This window comes from Dipodomys ordii, unplaced genomic scaffold (genome assembly GCF_000151885.1).
Source record: "Dipodomys ordii isolate 6190 unplaced genomic scaffold, Dord_2.0 Scaffold20, whole genome shotgun sequence".
NCBI classification, from domain to species: Eukaryota; Metazoa; Chordata; class Mammalia; order Rodentia; family Heteromyidae; genus Dipodomys; species Dipodomys ordii.
The window spans coordinates 879,057-900,575 of NW_012267236.1; the positions used below are offsets into that span (position 1 = coordinate 879,057).

The 21,519-nt window shown below is 39.5% G+C and overlaps 1 protein-coding gene across 1 annotated transcript in view; it reads right to left on the reverse strand.

The window, feature by feature from the left end:
* The window catches only part of Crim1 (cysteine rich transmembrane BMP regulator 1 (chordin-like)), a 183,733-nt gene that overhangs the window by 86,341 nt on the left and 75,873 nt on the right, over nt 1–21,519 (reverse strand). The window contains exons 3-4 of the mRNA XM_013013645.1: nt 7,807–8,049; nt 6,640–6,760 (exon numbers count right to left, since the gene is read on the reverse strand). Coding sequence (XP_012869099.1) covers nt 6,640–6,760; nt 7,807–8,049 — 364 coding nt within the window. The remainder of the gene's footprint in view (nt 1–6,639; nt 6,761–7,806; nt 8,050–21,519) is intronic.

Below are 21,519 nucleotides of genomic sequence, written 5' to 3' on the forward strand. Positions count from 1 at the left end.
TGCTGACAGTCCCTGATTCACCACTCCTACCCCTAACACCCTCCTAAAGACTTCAAACAGCAGAATTACAGGCTGGGACTCAAGAGCTTCTGGAGGAACCCTGGTGAGCTCAACTACCCAAGTTTAAGAGCTTTAAGCAAACAGAACATGAAATTACTCTGATACTCTTAGTAAGAACTTACAGCATAGAAGTGGACAGGTGTACTGAGCAAGAAATAAGAAAATACACTGATTTCTCAGTAGGAAGAATCGAGTGATTCAAGATTTGCAAGTGCAGCAAACAAGGAGGAATAAGACTATTATCTGCTGTTTTCTATATGTGTGTGCTTTTTGAATCCACTCATTTCTGATATAAAACTTGCATATTCTGGACAACATTTTTTTAAATTTAGTTTTCCTTCCATTTTTTTTTGTGGAAAGAAAGTCTATTAACTTTCTTTTTTCAACCTTTTTTTCCTTGATGGCAAGTTATATTCTGTGTTGTCTTCCAAAGGTCAGAAGCCTTCCTGCAACTGGCACTGGTGGGTGATACTTATAATGTATCAAGCCTAAGCCATAATTTTACTCATCTCCATACCCCAAGCCCAATGTTCTGTCTTCTATGAGGTTCTCAATGAGGAACCATTTAACTATTTGAACAGATCTGAGTATTTTAAATCTGTACCTTGTTTTCACTCACTGAAGCTATGTGGATAGATTAATTCTGAATTATCTCAAGTGCTTCTGAAGGGAAGAAAGAACTTGCCAAGGATTCCATTCTGCTGGCCTCATCTGGAATGAGTCAGTTTTAGGCTGTGAATTTGGGAACTCCAGAAAGCTTCCTTTCAAAATCTACATCTCTTCACAAGAAACAGCAAGTTTCTTGGGAATATAAACCATCTAAGATGGACACTTCTGAACTAAAGCAGCTAAGGACAAATATCTAGATGTTACTACTAAAATAAAGGCAGTCTATGACCTCCATCTAGTCATAGTGGTAAGTGTGGTATAGCTTCCAAATACATTGGGATTATCATCACTCCTTTCATCTTATTTTCTTTCCTGGAGTTACAGTGTTTGGAGTTATTTTGCCATGATGGGATGCGATTTTCCTATAAATGTAATGTGCATGTGTGTCTATATGATTAAGCATGAAATATAGGGAAAAGGCAATAAAAATATGGAGGCACTGGGAGTGACAGAGAAGACAGAAAAATTGTCAGAACCTCAGTGGTAATGATGCAGTGACCACAGATGAGAGCATGAATATGGTCCTGGAGCCAGTGAGCAGTCATACACACCCATGAATGACTGATATAGTTCATGCAGGGAAATGAGGGGCATACAGGACCATGTACATACTATGTCTCACTGCAGGCTAACAGGCAGAGATATCCACATTCCATTAGAAAGCCCTTTCACAGAGTAAATCCTCATCTGGCAGATTTAGCCATTGGCTGGATATTCCTTTCTCCTGCTAAGTAGGTATTACCCATCTACTGATGTAAAAATCTGCATGTAGGAACAGTCAGGATATTCCTGAGGGCAATATTCCTGAGGACAATAATCCTAGATCACAGAAGATGGAATGATGGTCTGCTAAGTGATGCTCAGAGGCTACTTGCTCACATATGTACTCTCAGGAGAGCTACCAACTGTCAAGCAGGGAAGAAAGCAGAGGTTGGTATTTAGGGCCAGGGAGCTTAACTATCAGGTTGTCTAAGTAACACCTGAAGACCTTAAATGTATATTGTGGTAAATAAAAAATATTTTCAAACTATTTGCAGCTTCTTCTTCTATTAAAAAGTAGTATCTACCTTCTTGTCTTTGGTATAAAGGTTCAGCCTGTGACTCACTCTGACTAACAGAATGTGGCAAAGGAGGTTGTGTGGTTTCTAAGTCCTGTTCTCTAAAGGCTTTCTTACTTCTTTTCTCACTCCATCACCAGATGAGTAGAGAAAGGCCCTTCCAGCTATCCCAGCTGAGTTCCCACATATGAGTGATATCCAGAAGCAGTGACCAGTCAGCTGACCACAGAAACTTCACAGTCAACACAGAATTGTGAGAAATAAAAAAAAAATTGTTTTCAAGGACTACTTTTAGGGGTGGCTTGTTATAAACCAAGAAATAATTGAAACGGGTACATTTTGTTAATTTGTATAAATATGTCAGGGAGATATAAATTCATATTCATTGATTTCTTTTGTGACTATAAAAGCAGGGAACAGTGTTTTAAAATACTGTAGCAGAAAGAGCACAGGGATTTCAAAGAACACAGACTGAAGCCTTAGACCTGTTCCACCCTTGTAGCAAGGAACACCTGTGATTTTGCACAAGTAACTTATTCTTTCCACCTCCATTTTCCTATCTATCAGTACCTCACATAGTTAAAAGTGACAAAAATGAAAATATCTGTAAATAGCACATTGCATACTTGAACTGTAGCACTATTGCTGTATATTACATATTGCTTGAAGATTTTCTTTCCCCCCTAATATGCTTCTTGCATCAATGTGTATGACTTCCAAGTTTCTCTCTTGCACATTTCTTTATGCATGCCAGCATTTATACATGTACACACACACACACACACACAATGCACACAGACTCACTATTAGTCCCAATTTTTCCTTTTGTTACTGGGCAGTGGCCTTTGGGCCCTACATAAGGCCCTGAGTTACTAATTCTTATTCCTTTCCATCCTCTCCTGAAAGGTATGACAAGCTGCCAGTAGTTGACATGTCATGATACCAATAGAAAAAGATGACAAAACATGACAGGGTGCCTGGAACTCTCAACCAGATTGACTAGGGAATTAATAATGGTCAAAAGTGCATCACACATGAAAATTTTATCTCTAGTCTCAGGGGACTAGGCACAGAAGAGCCCAAAATGAAGGATGGGCTATTAAGAAAAGGCAGAGATGCTTCGTGAAAGAAAGGAATCATTTGCTCTTAGAAAGTTCAAGAGTAGGAGGGGAAAGTAGTACCTGTCAGGGGCGGAAGTAGAAAGTGATTTCCAGACATGATAAGAACATCTAGGGTGTGACAATTATAAGGACTCAGGTCATGTTTGACCAATGAAGAACACTGAGTAAGTAAATTTGGAATATACAGTTCAAGAGAAAATTCACAAACTGAGTAAGAGGTCAGAGAGAAATAAGCAGCTAAGGGCATGGATGAGTGAAATAGTCCTGCTGAGGAGGGGACAGAGAGTGAACTCTTTTCCAAGTCTTTAAAAATACAAAAAATGTTTTCAAAAAGAGATTGCTACTTCCACGGAAGGCAATTTTTTAGATCTGAAGTTTCAAATTTAGCTTATTCTGTACTACATGGGCCTCCTTCCACCCAGAATTCTCAATGTTAAATTCCAAGAACTCTAGGTTCGATAAGTGTCAATAATCACAATAGGCTTTTATATATTGTTATGTTTTTCTTTATGACTACAAATCAAGCTCTTAAAGAGTGAACATTTCACATGGCTAAGACAGAAGAATAAATACTACCACTACTGCTACATATTAGGATTTCTTATTTTTATTTCCACGATTTAGTTTTTCTTCTTATCCAAATATGACTTATCTCTCATCTTCCTTAATAAGTAGAAACCCACTTCAGAGGTTAAGCTTGGATAAATAGCTGTAAGCCACAACCTGAGTATATTCTGCATTTACCAACTCATTGCATTAATATTAATGCAATGCAGAGGAAAAGAAGACATAATTGCTGACCTCTAGAAAAATCCTTTAGCTGGTGAGGTAAGACTTTAGGTATGTAACAATTAATAGTGTAAGGGAGTATATGATTAATTTACAACATGGAAAAGGAAATGTTCGAAGTTCCCAGGAGATAGGATAGGTGTTAGTTGAAGCACGGAGAGTGCATGGATAAAGTGGAATTTAATTGGAGTCCTGCAGGATGAGCAATATTAGCAAAGGTGGAATGGAGAAAAAAAGACAACTCCTGCTGGGAACATGGAGCACAGTGCTCAATGGAGGGTTTCTATGTTATTGAGGGGTATCAGGCCATAGAGAAAGGGTCTGGGAGACAAGTGCAAGAGTTTTAAAGTGAGACTAGAAGCAGTATCACCAATTAATGGCAGGAAGATAACAGAAACAAAGTATACTCATCTTTTCATCCCTCCTACCCTCTCTCCCTTCCTTCTATCCTTCCTTCACCAATAAGTATAAGTTGACCATATTACATCTAGGTAGTAGAGGCTATACATACTCTGTGAAAGACACCTAAGTTAGGGACTGAAGACTGCAAACACTTCAAAGAGAACAAACTATTAGGTGGAAGAAGGAGGGTATCTGGAAAGAGGCAGCTGAAAATGCAAAGGTCCAGTGCATGAGAAAGCTCGGGGAGGGGGCCTGATCAGGCAGGAACAAAGGCTGCATGTATAGCAAGGGCAGGGGACCAATACGGGTCACTGAGTATCTGAAATACAGGAAACTGAAGAGCTGTGAGAACCTATAGTTTCACTGCAAATCATTTACAGTGGAGCTCTGAATGATTTCCTTTTCCATGTTTCCAATTTCATCATTAGAGGCACATTTACCTTTAAGCATTCTTTGGGTGAATGCCAAAGTCAAAAATTATGCTGACAATCACCATCCTAAGATTTCTCTTTACTAGACTTACAGAAGATCGAGGATAAAAGAAGGCATCTAACTCAACCTCCTTCCCAATGTTTCATTTCTTTTAAACATTACTGGCAGATGGCCATCCAAATGGAAAGAAATCTATCCAGCACCATGGAGGTCAGTCTTCATCAGGGAATAGTCATCATCAGTCAGCATCACTAGCTGTGAGATTCTGTAGGCTTGCCTATAGCTACTACCCATTTGGATCTCCCAGAGGGACTGAACAATAGCCTACTGCAACTCCTATATACAGATGCGCTAAATCACTTCTATAATAATGAGTTGATAGTTGTTCCTTTTCCTCACTCAAGGACTACTTACTTAACAACTGGCTTTGATTAATTAGGTTCTCCAACACAATTTACCACCTTCCTTTTTCTTTCTTCTTCTTCTTTTTTTTTAATGAAGACCTTGAAGGGACATCTGTTACCCTTAGCGATGCTCCATTTTTCTCCTCCACTGATTAGTGATGCCTTATTTATGTGTGCACATTATTTTACTCCTTTCCAAGCATCTTATAAATTATCACCCTCTAATGTTATAAGAAGGCTTGGGGCACCACTCTAGCACATCATCTTCACAACAATTTTTGCGTCGGTTCTATGACAAGAGTATAAAGGACATGTTTGAGAGAATCCTAGGTTTCAGACAAAACAAAAGGCTAGGCCACCAAAGACCTAATGTCACTCAAGAAAAGAAAGGAAAAAAGTTAATTATCAGAACAAGCTCTGGATGTCTACTCTAATTACGGACAAAAAAAAACCCTGAAACTTACTGTGATGGTTAATCTTGATTGTCAACTTGATTAGACTGAGATGCCTAGGAGATTAGTAAAGCACACCTCTGGGTATGTCTATGAGGGGTATTTCTAGAGGAGATTAACAAAGAGATTAACAAAGCAATTCCTTCCTCCTTGCCCTCATTTCTGGCTACTGTAATGACATGAGCTGCCCTGCCTTGCCATGCCCTTTCTGTGCCAAGGATGGACATGATACCTCTGAAACCAAGAGCCAAAACAATCCTTCCTCCCTTACATTGTTTCGCTCCAGTATTTTATCATAGTAATCAAAGTATGACTAACACTTACTTTAGTTATTGACCATATGTATACACAGTTTATCAAACCATTTCTATCAGCACAACTACTCAACAAAGCCAGAAGTACCTAGCTTTAGGACTGGGACTAGAGGAGAAGAGGTTAGAAATGAAGTTAGCTGAATATCATGTGTACAACCAAAGTTGAAAGAAATAAGATGACTTTATCATAGAGATAACATAGTAACTTGCAGAAGAAGTAGAGGGGAAGTCATGGAAGAGAAGAGGAGTACTGAGTGGGGGAGCAGACTGCAAGTTATGTTTCTAAACTAGTGTACCCCAAAGCAAAGTACTAAGGACCAGTTCCACGGTGATACTTTTGCAGGCTATCAGGGACAAAACCTAGGCGCTCATTGAAATGTTACCAGCTTTACTCTCATTAAGCCAGAAAGATATGTGTGTTACTTCTGAAGATGTTATACAAATTTAGGTACCTCTTTTCATCTTGGTAAGAAATGGATCCTGGTAGATGTGTGATTCTAAATGTGAGGGTTCCTGGAGAGTAGCTCTATGAATGTGTGTAATGTTTCACCACACATGGGACATACTGCTTAAGCACCTGCAAGATTTACTGCCGAGGATCAAATGACATGTGCACTAGTGATAGACACATCACTGCCTCTCTAGCTATATACAAGGGGCAGCTTTGTCTGTCTTGTTCCCAGCCTTCAAAAGTGCACAAGCACCCTTACAGAAATAATCTATAAGAATTAATGACTTCACCTGATGACACCTGGCTTTGATCTAAGGAAATACATATGTAAATACCAAGTAATGGTAACAGTTCAGTGATTTCACCAGAGAAACAGGAAAAGTATTAGGTTTCCCAAGGACAACGCAGCTGCCTGCGTTATACTGTGCTTAGATGAAGCTAACAGGCCAGACAGAGAAGAAATGTGATGAAGCGATGACAAACCGACCTTGCTGGCAGAGTGCAGCAGCCATCCGCTGTGAGTCGTACTTGGGTTTCGTAGCTGTCCAGGGGGCACACGGCCTGCTGGACAGGGGGGCACTCCACAGTGCTGCAGTCCACACTGAAAACTGCAAGGGGCAAACAGAGAGGCACCGTTTACTGTGACATTTACTTGCATTTTGAGTCCCCATATGAAACACTGACTCGACTACTTTCTAAAGCTTCCTAGTGTTCCAGGAACTCAAATCGGGGTGCTGGCATTTTTATGCCACTCAATGCTATAGAACTGTAGTATGTTTCCAATCGTCTGTGCAAGAGATGGGGACGAGACATGGAAGAGCTAAGATGAAGACAGAATTAGACCAACAGTGGATACATGTATGGTGACAAGTGGCCAGAGGCATTCTTGACAGAGCAGTTTCAGATGGACAAGGGATTGCTTTGCTTGCAGCATTTACCTAAAAGTAAAAATAAAGTAGAAATAAAAAAAAAATGGAAAACTGTGACCAGTTGTTAGAAACTTGTAAAGAGGAAATTACTACAACCCAGACCATATTAGAAATGGTGCCACAAGAGCAAGGATGTTAGAAATAATACAAAGCAAGAAATAGCTTAGCCATGACAACAAATCCAATATTGGCAAAGAAGGTGAATAAACAGTTAAAGATTACTTAGCACATGCGATCAAGTAAAAGGATGGTGGAGAACTGACAAAGATTTGGGCTGAGTATCTCCTTATTAAACTGCTGATGTGGTGATGTGCATTTCTTATTTAAAAATAGTTTCTTTTCCCTGTTTTATGTATGATTGCTTGTAAATGTAGTAATAGATACCTGCAAATACAGGCTCTGGCCACCTCAAAGGAACAAAGCAGGTAGCTGTAGTACCATAAAGCTCAACCACCTTTCCCTGCAAGCAAATTTGGAAGGAAAAAAGAGACAAGAAAGAGAAAAGGATATGCATTTTCCCTGAAGGCACACATGTATCAGGGAATTAAGCCCTTTAATTCTCTGATAACAAAGCCTGAAGTTGGCTATCAGCATAAAGTGTCAGACTCAAAGTGTACTGGTAAGGATGCCCATCTGTGTGGGAAAGAAGAGGCCAGCGAGGCTGAGGAGCCCAGCTACCTTCTGATGTAAAGGGGCGAGGCTGCTGAGACAGAGCTCAGGCGTACCTGGTTTGCACTCATAGAGGTCACAGCACTCTCCCGGCTTGCCTGAGGCTTTTGACACTAGAATGTTCAGGTATCCTGGCTGGCAGACTTTGCGCAGACAGCCTGCAGGGTCACACACGCAGCGGCTGGGTAAGGGACAGCACTCCCCAGGAGGAGCATAACCCTCGATCAGAACGGAATCTTCAGGACAACGTGGAGAGAACTGGACTTCACAGCGGGCCTTGGAGCAATCTGGCTTCTCTTCTAAATGGGAAGAGAAAGAATTTAGCTCATGCCCAGAGCAATGTGGGTACTTTTGTCAGAAGCACAGATGACCCTGAGGGTCTACCTACTCACTAATGACCAGGGTGGCAGAAGAAATCTAGTGAAAACCTTCAGACTTAGTTCAATCATGAAAAATCTCTCTCAACTAGAAGCCTCAACTTCCCTTCTTCTCCATCTTCCTAGTCACACAGGTTGAACACACCCAAAGTGAAGAGAGGCAAAGAGGAAATCTATGCATGGCATGAAGAATCTGAAAACTGAGGCACGGACAGACACATTTCTAAATTCAAGAGTTTTAAGGACTGTTCTTTGAAAACGGTGTATATTTACACAGAGACATAGTAATAAGTCCTGGCAACTGCAGGGATTGGAGACTGTGCTTGGCAGTAAACACAGAAGAATGGTGCCTTCAAACTCTTGCGTTTCAATGAGATGAACTTAGCACCATGTAATTCTATGATGAGCCAAATTTACATATAGCTCCCTACAAATAACTGTATGCTTCTACATCACTAGCAGACTCACTGAATGTACTCTATTGCCCTTTCTCCACTGTTCTCTGCCGAGACACCTTAATTTTAAAGATGGGAAAAAATAAAGGTGGCTATCCAATTTTAGGACCAGGTAGCAAAGCTTTAGCTTCTCCAATATATAACTCAGTTCTTAATATGTACTTTAAAAAAAACCTATAAAAACCTAAGGTCCTTGAAGAAAAGCCTTACTGTATACTATGATCTTTGAGGCGGGGAAGTTCAGAAGGTGTTAGGTGAAAACAGTGTCTTATAGGGCTGGGGTACTTGTCTTTCCTAAAATCCAGAGATAGAATTGCAAAGTAGGATTAGACCTAAGATAGTTTAGTCTTCTAATTGTGTCGATAAAGAACTTTAGGCAGAGGTTCAGGTAACTTGCCTAAGTGAAATGATAAAATTATTCCCCAAATTGAGGTCCCTTCATTTCTAATTCCTCTCCCCCCTCCCTCTGGGAGAATTGATGTTTGAACTTGGGGCCTCAAGCCATGTCTCAGCCCTTTTGCTGTAGTTTTTCAGATAATCTGATATTTTTGCCTGGCTAGCTTCAGATGATGATCCTCTTACCTCTGTGTGCACCAGCACGCATGGCTTGGTTTTGGGACTAGAAATTGCTACAACTTTTTTTGCCAGGGATATCCTTGCACTGTGATTATAACTCTGCTGGGGCTGGCCTTCAATCTAGATCCTCCTATCTTTGCTTCTTAAGTAGATGGGATTTCAAGTGTACGTCACACAGCTATCTCTTGATATCAGAAGAGTAAATCTCTTTCCAAAACTAAGCCTATTCCATTCCCCCAGACATTTTCTAACTCAGTTGTTGCATATTTCACTTTATGGCTATTTTATATTTATATTTGTAACTACTTCTTACCTAATTGAAACATACTAATCGAAGGTCACTCATACTCCATAGTTCTAAGTAGTTCATTCAGAAACATTTATTGAGCATCAGTTTTTCCATCAGCCCAGCACAGATCAGTAAAAACAACAAAATCCCTACCCTTATACAGTTTAAAGGGTGACAGAGAAGTAATAGAAAAATAAATTATATAGTACTAAAGGTGATGAGCACTTGGGGGGAGGAGGGCAGCAAAGTGTAAGAAGGAGCTAGAGCTCTTGTGAGAAAGAAAGACAGTTATAGTTAGTACAGAATGGGCATTATGGAGGAGCTGAGGAGACTTCCAGGAGGGAGGGGGTGAGCCAGGAGACAAGTGAGAAGGTCTTCCCGCAGAGGAAGAGCCAGATCATGTTTGTGTCCTAGACAGAAGAAGGAGGCCAGTGTGGATGGAGTAGAGCCAGTGAAAGATTAGATGGAAGAAGATTAGAGGGAGAAAAGGGGGATATGATTAGTTAGGAGTCCTTGGGCCCATTTTAAGCTAGCTCTTTGGTTATGTAGGAGAAAGAGGAATGTCTCAGAAAAATAGGTACACTTCTAGAATCACAGGACTTATGAATCTGGGGCACCAGCAAAGAACATCTGGGGAGAAGTGAGGTGTGGGGGAGATTGGAAAGGCCTTTGGACAGAAAACCAAGATGTGGTCAGAGGCAGAGATGAGTCTAGACTCTAATGGTCATGTGACTAATCCTCTGCCACTCATCCTATGATTTTTGGACAGAATACTACCTCACTGCCTCTGGTCTCTCTTCTAGCCACTGTCAATGAGTGGAAGGTCTAACAGGCTCCATCCTATGGGCAAATTTCATTAACACAGGTGCTATATGCTAAGGTCAAAATAATCCCTCCCACAAGGTGTTATTCTTTGCCCCAACTTTATGGATTATGAAACTAAGGTTGAGACAGGTCAAGGTAATTGCCTGAGATCACACAGCCAGTAAATGATGTGATGATGTGACAGTCCATCAAATTCCATTTATATTCTGTGCTAACATGCCTCCTGTCCTTAGCCATTCACTAGTGTTGATGATATTCAATCTTGGCCTTGACTTTCTTTCTTTTAGTTCATTTCTCCATACTCTGCTTCTTCCTGACCAGACTGCAGTCTCTGTTAAAATTATATAAGTTATCCAGACTCCTCCTCTCTCTTATCCAACCTTCTCCCACTGGGAACCCCCTGGAACTCACGAGTTTACACTCTACTTTGTCTGGGCTCAGTTACCTCTAGTCTAAAGAGAATCCAGCTATCCCACATTCATATTACAATCCCAAGGAACTACCCTAAGAAGAGGAAGAACAATTCTATTCTGAGACTCCCATTGATATGAGGTGGAAGAAATCAAGAAGTTGTGAAGGCAAGTTTAACTATGGGGATTGTTAGCTGGAGTTTGTAAAGTTCACTCAGTAAGCAGACTGCTTATCTGGCAAATACACACACACCGTTTCATAATTAACAAAAGCTCTATGAATTTAATTGCAAATAGCACTTGGTTCCTACTCTTGGCAATTTGCTGTAATTAACTTACTCGGCATCACATTCTATAATTTTGTTATTCTATAACAATTCAGAATATGTAATCAGACTTTTCAAACAAATGCTTCAATTAAACATTCCATTAAAAACCAACGTATTAGTTCTTGTTGGTTATTCAACTCTATTCTTTTTAACATTCTTTAACACTGTCACCTCTTAAAATTATGCTTTGCAGTTCAAGCCTAGAGAGATTTTTTTTGGGGGGTGGGGGGGGCCCTGGGGCTTGAACTCTGGGCCTGCATGCTGTCCCTCAGCTCTTGAGCTCAAGGTGAGAGCTCTACCACTTAAGCTGGGAGTTAATTGGAGATAAGAGTCTTACAGACTTTCCTGCCTGGGTTGGTTTTGAACCCAGATCCTCATATCTCAGCCTCCCAAGAAGCTAGGATTACAGGCATGAGCCACTGGCGCCCGTTCTGCAGAGATTTTAAGAGCTACTTTTGTGACACAGCAGGACAGGGCAGCCTACCTCTGACATACTGAATCATAAGGGCATCAGAGTTTTTGAGCTTAGATGGATCTAAGACTATTAAGAATTACTGTGAAATCTTATCAAATGCTTTCCAACTGTTCTCAAGTGGATCATACAGACTTTCTTTTTATAATTAAGGTAATCAACTGGTGGATGTTCAACCATGTTTGTGTTCTTAGAATAAACTCTTGTTTTTGAAGATTTTGCTCGCTTTGACTAATATTTTAAGATATTTACATTTATAAATGAGTAGTTCTCGCTCCCTCCCCTTCTCTTTGCCTCTCTCTTTTTCCCTGTCTTGTCAGTCTGTCTGACTCTGACACATACATTCTCTGTTTCAGTCTTACAGGAACTCTTCAGACAAGTTGTTTTTAGTATTCTACCTCTTTCTCTGCTGTGAAGTGCTTTTACAAACAAAATATTTTCTAGTCTCTTCTGCTTTACACAACTTACTTGTGAAACTAGCTGAACTCAGTACAGTTCTTAAAGGGGAAAGAAGGAAATTTCTTCTTCAGGCACTAGATTACTCAGGTAAACTACCTCTTAGGATCATTTTACAACATGACTTTTTAATAAAAAGTATAAAATTCATCTAGAATTTCAAATTCAGACTTTACTGACCAGGGTTTCTTTTTGTACTGTGTGTACAAATCTTTGTTTAAGGTTTCCAATTTCTTCTTTGCCTTTTCACATGATTTTTAGTTTTATTGTGGTATCCTAATGTTACTACTCAGCTCACTTCTATTTATTTTTTATCCTTAAAAAAGTAACATTAAATTACCTTAATGTTAAATACTGCTTTGACTATATTGTTTTTTGGGTTTTTTGTCTGTCTGTTTGTTTGCTGGTCCTGGGGCTTGAGCTCAGGACCTGGGCTCTGTCCCTGAGCCTCTCTCTCTCTCTGCTCAAGGCTAGCTAGCACACTACCACCTGAGCTACAGCACCACTTCCTGCTTTTTTCTGTTTATGTGGTACTGAGGAATGGAACCCAGGGTTTCATGCAAGCTAGGCAAGCACTCTACCAGAAAGCCATATTTCCAGCCCTACATCCTAATTTTTATGTACAATGTTCTCATTGTGATTGATTTTTAAAATTATCTATAATTCAACATGGATTTTGTCTTTGAAATCTTAACAATACACTACTATGTTTCTGCATAGAGAAATTCAGAAAGGTTTTTCTTTTTTTTTAAGAGTTAAGCCATAATTTGACTAATTTGTTGCCACTGGCAGTATGAAAAAATTTTCAACTTTCATTAATTTCTTGATTTTTTTTAAGTTTGGCTTTTGGCACCCACGTGTGTATATATTGCCTTATGACCAAACTTTAAATACATGATAATTTAGATTTCTAAACTCTATAGTTTTCTTATTTTGTAGTTGTCCTTTGCTTTTCTTCTTCCTTTCCTCCAAAAGATTACTGAGAACCTTTGCTCACTGAATCTAGGCTTATATTCCACATGGTTACCACAGCATCAGGAATTGTCTTTTTGATACTTTCTCAGCTTGCTTCTAATACATAAAGGATGCCAGAAAATTTTATTTATCTGTCTCTATTCCTCTTATATGGCTAAAACAAGGAAAAACTATAGCCACACCACAAAATTTCCACCAATTAGGGGACTTTCATAACATTACTTTTGAGATTTTAAATTCTATTTGAAGTCTCTCCAGATTCTTTCCCTATCGTGTCTAACAAGTCTATATATAATACTTAAGTTAATTAACAAGCTTTTATATATGGTTGCCTAGCAACTGTAACTGGTACATGTACGTACACACACACACACACACACACACACACACACACACACAAAACAAAAAAAACTGTCTCAGATACAGAAATGCTATAATGATAAATGACTTGCAAAAGAATTTGGTACTTTGATTAAATATTGCTTTACTTATAGTAAAGAAAATAAGCTTATTTCACTATCTTGGTTATCTTCCTTTAAGAGGTTAGGTCTTAAAATATTGACAGGGATACCTAGTATCAAGCAATTTCACAATGACAAAGAAAACAATCAGTCCTAAACATTTCAATCTGTCTGACTGTATCATGGCTATTTCCAGACCTTCCCAGAGGTCAACAGAAAAAGTTCAATCGTGATGTACCAGCAGCAAATACTTCCAACAGTGTTTAGCTTAAACAGATTTAAGTAAATGGCACAAAAATTACTTATTTCCATTTAAATTTAGTTGAGTCCCACACCTGACACCCCAGTCTTCCATCTATTTAAAAATCTCTTGAAATGGTCCCTTACCGTAACAGAAGACATGCTGTAAAAAACATATTATTGGAAAACAAGAAGCATAAAATATTCAAGTAAAAATTTAAAAGTCAAGCACAAAGTTGATGCTGTCCTATGTCCTCTTCCAACTTCTATCCTAATTTTCTCTGTCTCTGTGTTTTTTATACATGGGGCAAACATGTACAGGATATACAACTATTCTGGGATGGTCCTTAGGAGTTCCAATTACTTGAGAGAAATTCCTAGGGAATCTGAGATTTGGATTAGATTTGTTATCACAGAATTTAAAGAAAGTCAAGAGGACAATCGGTGACTTTTGCCACCATACCTTGATGTGGTTTAACCTATAATCTGAAGATCTGGGGCTGTTGTAGCACTGATCTGGATGGTAATAGGTCTCCTCAGCCACATGGTAGGACAGTGGTGCCAGCCAAAATACAGTTTATGAAACTCTCCCTTTCTTCTACTCATTCACTTGACAAACATTAACTGAATTACTTCTATGTGCCAAAGATCCTAGATTGTAAGGCTTGGAACTGGGAATGAAACAAAGTCCTTGCTTTCCTGGAGGTAGAATTCCAGGAGATACAGAAAGTTTAAAAAAAAAAAAAAGATTTGCCCAGGATAGTATCAGCTGGTGCTGAAAGATCTGAAGCATAGCAGTGGGAAAAAACTGCATCAGCCAAGGGGTTAGGAGAAGTTTCTCTAAGGATACAACATCTGAATGGAGAAGTCAACAATAGGAAGAAGAGAGTACACAAATAATAGGTCAAGAATGTTCCAGAAACAGGAAGAGCAAGAAAAAAGGGTTTTTATCAACTAACAGTAGAAAATATTAAGAGAAACTTCACAAGGAAAATTCTCTGATGAATAATATCACTTACTAAGGACTAACATCTCACAGTCTTGCTACAGAAATGAAAGAAATCTATATTAATTGAGGGCTTCCTGAAAGTGTGGTCTGCCTGTAGTACGCATTGTAACCCACTTTTGTGCTCTTGGCTGAAAAAGAGATTACATCTTCATCTCTGCTTGACAGGTGGGGAGACAGACCCAAAGAGACTAAGACACTTGGCCAAAGCTACAAGCAAGTCTCAGAGCTGCCTAACTCCACAATTCCCCACTAGTTCATAATTCCAAAGCAAAAGAGGCCTAAACTTTCCTAGTCAGCTTGTCTGGTATTATAGGTTTAGTCAATGGCTTCGTGTTTGCTCAAATAGAGTACAAAAGCAATCTGCAAAGACAAAGAGGTTCAGGGTTTTTTGTAAGTCCTTGTTACTTTCTTGTTGGCTGAACTATTTTTCTTGCTCCTTGGTCCTAGAAACCTCACATGATAAAGGTGGAGTCTCTTATATTTGGCATTATTTTGTTCTGAAAATTTCTAAATGTTACATATGTCATCCCTATGTTTTTAAATTTAGAGACTGACTCCTTTAAAGTAACACTGTGAATTCCTTTCATTCACATTCCATGATTTTATCATAACCTTTTTTGGCAAGCTTTGCGGTGGAGACTTGTTCCACACATCATAACCCCAAGGGGAAAAATTAGGCTTGTTGATACAGTCCCAGAAATATTTCATATTTTAGCTCCTTCAGAAACCCCCACTGTACTTTCCCAGCCTTTCCTTTTACTGAATCAAGGTTATAGAACTTACGTAGAAGCCTTTTCTTAGTGGTTTCTTAATATGCCATATTAAAGTGTTTTCAATTGCCTAATAAAGTTTGTTTGCATCACAGTGGAATATAAACTGGCCAAATATAAAAGTGCAAAAACAATAACTGATGTGCAAGACGGAAACACATGATATACACTAACCCACCCTTCTCAACCTGGCTGCCCATAAAAATCACTTACAGAGCTTTAAAAATACCACTGTCAGCATCCTACCTCAAACCTATTATATCTGAATACTGGGATACTATTAAATCTGATTACTGTATTTCAATAGCTCCTGGGGTTAATGCCATTGTGTCATTCAGACTAAGAAGCACTGGCCTTTGAGAAAAGTGAGAATCTTTACAACGACGTTCACCATTGATTTCATGGATATATTCAAAAACCCTGGCAAACTATCTGTGGCCAGTGGCAAAGGATAGCTGAACCCTCCAGGGATTCATCTACCACCATACACTACAAGTCTGCAACAGACCCTGACCTTCGTGTGTGTGTGTGTGTGTGTGTGTGTATATATATATATATATATATGAAGGAATGTGTCCTTGAAGAACCCTCCAAATGATCCATACATACCATGGTTTAAGATCCTCCCTGCCAGAACAAAGATTCTTCACTTTTGCCTCAGAGTAGGGAAACAATTCTAGAAGCTCTACATATACCACAGTATAAGCACCTTAAAACTCTCCTGGGCAACTATAATATAAAGTCAAGGTTGACCCACTGTTCTAATTCTTGGGCAATCCCTGGAATCTTCCTGGAAGAGAAAGAAAATGAGATGTGCCTCTGATAAGGGCTGAGGGAGTAGACAGTAGTTAAATTCCAGATGTGGCCTATATGCATCCTCCTGAATTTTAAACATAATTTATAAACGGTTACTGAAATTTTAAGCCGAGACATTTTATTTGATCATCTGTTCATTCCCACCAGGAAAGCATATTTATTCAATTATTTCCAGAAGGATTTGCCAATCAGACAATTGTATTTGTATGTTTAGACATTGTAACAACCTCAAAATGTTAATAATGATTGCTTCTTAAAATTGGCAATAAAAACGAGGAGTTCGGATAGTAAGTATACAAAGAATTAAAAGGCTGGTTTCAAAACTCTCACCCACACTCTGTCACTTGCCTCTCCCCACCAATAAAAAGGAATCAAAAGGACTAGGGCAAATGACAAATGACTACAACAATCCTTAGATTTTGATGGAAGAGCAGTCTGTGACTTTGGGAGGATTTCCTTCTGTCCCTTACTGAGAAATGAGTGCTGAATTTAGCTCCCCTTGAAATTCTGACACTGATTTGAAGAGTTCACAAAGGTGTCAGATCTTGCAGATGATAGAGCCTGGCAGGAGGGTGGGTACCTCAGTGGCTATTCTCCAACCCTTGTCTAGGAGGGCACATCCTCCTCAATCAGTGAGGAGGCTTTGGCCTCAATTCATCCAAGGAAGACCAATAAATGTTTGCTGAACTGAAGGAACAGCCAATCAGTCTTGCAAAACCTGAGATCTGCCAGGTGCTGGTGGCTCACGCTTGTAATCCTAGATAGTCAAGAGGCTGAGATCAGAGGATCACAGTTCAAAGCCAGCCTGAGCAGGGAAGTCCATGAGACTTTTTCTTCAATTAGCCACCAGAAAACAAGAAGTGGTTCTGTGGCTCAAAGTGGTAGAGTGCTGGCCTTGAGCAAAAGAGCTCAGGGATAGTGACCAGACCCTGAGTTTGATCAACCAAACAAAAAACAAAAACCTGAGACTTGTTAACAGTACAGAGTTTTAGCAGTACAAGAGAAAGCAGAGTATCATGTGATTTACAACAAAGCAAGGGACAACAAACTGAGAGCTGTAAAAGTAATACTATTAACAAGTCCCCTAGTCCCAGAGGTGACATATGGATTTTGAGTCTTCAGCATGCCTCTAAAGAATATTTTGTGCTGATCTGAGATCTTCAGAAGTTCCTAAAATGATGGTATAAATGATATGTCAAGAATAAGAAGGGACCAAGCTGGTGGCTCATACTTGTAATCCTAGCTACTCAGGAGGGTGAGATCTGAGGACTAAAGTTTAAAGCCAGGCTGGGCAGGAAAAGTCCATGAGACTTTTATCTCCAATTAGCCACCAGAAAATAGGAAGTGGCGCTATGGGTCAAAGTGGCAGATAAAACCTTGCGGGGTTTTTTTTTTTTTTTTTAAAGTTAGTGCCCCGGCCCTGAATTCAAGCCCCACAACCAACAAGAGAAGAAAAAGAAGAAGAAAGAGGGCTCTGAGTAGAATGGAGAAGGGACAAGCAGCACTGCAGAGCCAACTGCTGTGCTTGTGGATGACAACAGTTAAAAGGTAAACCATCAGCTATCCAACTGTAGTTCTCACGGGAGTGTAGGCGTGCTGAAAACAACCTCGTGCTTTAAATTATAAATAGATGTTTGCAAAAATATCTTGGCCACTTTTTCTCCGCCTTTCTTCCTTTCTCTTTTGAATTGCTACTTTACTGAAGAAAATGTACTTATTCTAACCTATTTACGCAATGTTTTATCTTTTATCTTTTAGTTATGTGTAATTTCTTTTTTAATATAGGAGTCCATGTAGCTACTTGTTTACTGTGAAGTTTTAAGAGCCAGGAAGGACTAAGTTCTGATCTTGGCTTTTCTATATCTAGCAATGTGATGTGACCTTAGGCAAGTTTCTTGACCTTTGTGGCTTGGAGTTTCTTCAGGATTGTTGTAAGAGTTAAACAAGATAAAAGATGTTGCAAGTAGCCCTATGCAGACTCAGGTAAGTGCTTAATAAATAGTAGCTTTTGGCAAGTGCTTCATGGTTATCATCTTAATTACTAGAAGAGCCCAGCTTTGGGTGAGAAAGACCCTGTGCGTGTCCTGATGGACCTGCATACACACTACCTATAACCCTTTGTGAACCTCAGAAAGTCATTTCACTTCATGGAAGTTCAGAATAATACTGCATTCATTGGGGCCTAAGGATACTTACTCTACAAGGTTTTCTTGGAAAGCAGGATATATATTTTTTTGTTAGATGAGTATGTACTATTTACATTCACATATTAAGATTTCAGTATTGTATGTGCATATATGTGTGCAGATACACATGATACAGACATACACACACACACACAAACACACTAACCATGCTTAAGCCCTTGTGCTTTTTCCTCTTGTTTTAATACTAACACCTAATATCTAATAGGACATTCCAGAACCCAAGTGTTATTAAAAATTTGGTAAAGTGGATTATGAAAAACAGACCCTCCCTCCACAGATTCATATCTCACACACATGCTCACTCCACATACTCATCTTAGCATGCCCAAAGTTTCTGTCAGCTTCCATTATTTTATTAATTCCTTAAAAAACACGATTTTTGCAAGAACAGTCTCCTCTCTGTGTGAAGAGAAGGAAACTGCTTTTTATAGCCAGTCTTCCCTGGACATTTTTACATTCTAGCAATAGATATGGTCCTGCTTACAAACAGGTCAAACTGACAAGAGGATTGATAATGGCATAATAAGTTTCTTCCCAACACAATCATGCTGCTTGGTTTTGCCCTCCCTGTGAGAAGTACCCATGACTCATTCTCTGAAGGCCTCACAAACTTCCCAAGCATACTTGCATTGGGACAAGCCCGAGAGGCCTGTGTTTCTATGCCTTCTTTGTGTCTTTTGTGTGCCCAGTGCATAAACCCTGGTCCACTGCAACCGCCAAGAGGGCACTCTGAGACTACAAGTATGTGATCTGCAGCTGAGCAAAGGGACGTGTTTACTTTCCATCCTGAACTACAACTTGACCTGGAGCAAAAACAAAAATACTGCTATGTGTATATTTTTTCCCAGAAATGATAATTATAGTACTCCAAACATTTTTTTCAAACTTCGACTACCAAAATGGAAAAGGCATTTCAAAAAATAATTTATTAAATAGGAACTTATATTCCTAGTAGCCCTTACATGGAAATTATACTTTTTTTTTCCTTTCAAAACCATTAAAGGCTTAGCTCTTGGCTCAAAGCTGTCCTCAGGGTGAGGTGGGGCTCAGTATTCAGAACTGAGGCCACCCCATTTATACATCACAGGAGTTTTTCACTTCAAGAATATCAGCTTCCCTCCCCCATGGTATAACCCCTGCTTTCACTGTATTTGATGTTGGTATAATTTGTGGAGGGGAAGGGAAAAAACAAATAGTTAAAACAGGGATACAGGTGGACCCATTGCAACAATGAGATGTACAAGTCGTTATGTTGGAAAACGAACTTTACAACTTTGGTTGGGGGGGGAGAGGAGGATTCGTTGGGGGGGCGGGGGGAGGATGGGAAGGGATGGGAAGGGGAAACAAAGGAGGAGGCTACAATGCTTGATAAGAAATGTACTCATTATCTTGCCCATGTAATTGTAACCCCTCTGTACAATATTTTCACAATAAAAAAAGAATATCAGCAATTTAAGAATCACCATTTTGCATAAATAGTGCAAAACAGTTAGGATGGCATATGATGTTCATGAAACAAAAGATAAGGCTCAATCAGCCCTTGCTACCAAAGAGAAGGCATTCACTCTATTCAGACATCTTTAGGAACAATTCAAGAACCCTAGCATCTCTATTCATCCTTACCTGGTCCTTTACCTCTTGTCTAAGTTTCTCTAACCTCTAGACTCACACCAAGATTGTAATGAGTACTGTCAGGCTTTCCAGCACTAGTGATTCCCAAACTTGGATGTGGTGGAGAGCTTTTGGAAGCAGACTGCTGAGTTCCATGCTCCAAACTTGCGGATGTAGGTGGTCTGTGGTGAGTTCTGAGGTTGGAGCATTGCTAACAAATACACAGGTTCCTGATGCTGCTGTGCAGGTATCATGCTTTGAAAACTGGAGCTTTGGCTCATAGCTGCTTGATAACTCTTGACTCCTTGTAAGGTGTCCCATCCACCCTTCTCCCAGGAAAAGGTGCTTTTCTATTTTGCCTGCCTGCCTGCCTGCCTTTCCACAGGGTCAAGCTGACTCTACGTACAGCACTGACATGCTTGGTAGATTTGAACAACCAAAGGCCATGCCCAATTTTATCCACTTCTAAGCTGAACAGCAACCCATCTTCTTCTGTGATAGAATTCAGAGAGGTACACAGTGGAGGAAACTGCTAGGCTTCCAGGGAAAAGAAGATGTCATAGATGCTGTTGAGGTAACACAACACACACCATGCCCAGTATTGCTGTTTCCAAGGAATATTTTAATAAACACAGTGTCATGTAGGAAATCCTTAGTCATCACTGAACCTAGATTTTCCTTTCACATGAGCCTTGAGTGGAAAGCCAAGGTTTCTTTTTGTATATAATATATATCTTTTTATTGTAAAGATACTGTACAGAGGGGTTACAGTTACATAAGGTAATAAATACGTTTCCTATCGAGCACTGTTACTCTCTCCTTTGTTTTTCCCCTACCATTGAAAGCCAAGCTTTCAATTGCAATATTCTATATTATTCAAAATTTTCAGCAAATCTAAGCTTTCCTACAGTTAACACATGAGAATAAGATGAACTGGAGAATTAAAGATTCAATTACAAAAGAGTAAAAGAATTAATATACTAGTTCATGCATTTAAAAAAATGTAGGGATGATCTGTCCATAGTACTTAATCAAAAGGAAAGTATTAGAATCCTTAGATAATCAGGAAGAGAACATTGGTTTAGAAAAGCCAAATGAGTTACCTTGTCCAAAAGGAAATACACTCATTACGTCACATACGTAACTGTAACGTCTTTGTACATCACCTTTATTTTATTTTATTTTTGTCGGTTGTGGGGCTTGAACTCTGGGCTTGGGAGCTATCCTTGCGCTCTTCAGCTCAAGGTGAGTGCTCTACCACTTGCGCCACAGCACCACTTCTGGTTTTCTAGTGGTTAATTGGAGATAAGAGTCTCATGGACTTTGCTGCCCGGGCTGGCTTTGAACCGTGATCCTCAGATCTCAGCCTCCTCAGTAGCTAGGATTACAGGAGTGGGCCACCGGGTGCCCGGCATACATTACCTTTATATAACAAAAAAAAATTTTTTTAACAGAAAAGCCAAATGACTTTTCTACTAAATAAATGACCAG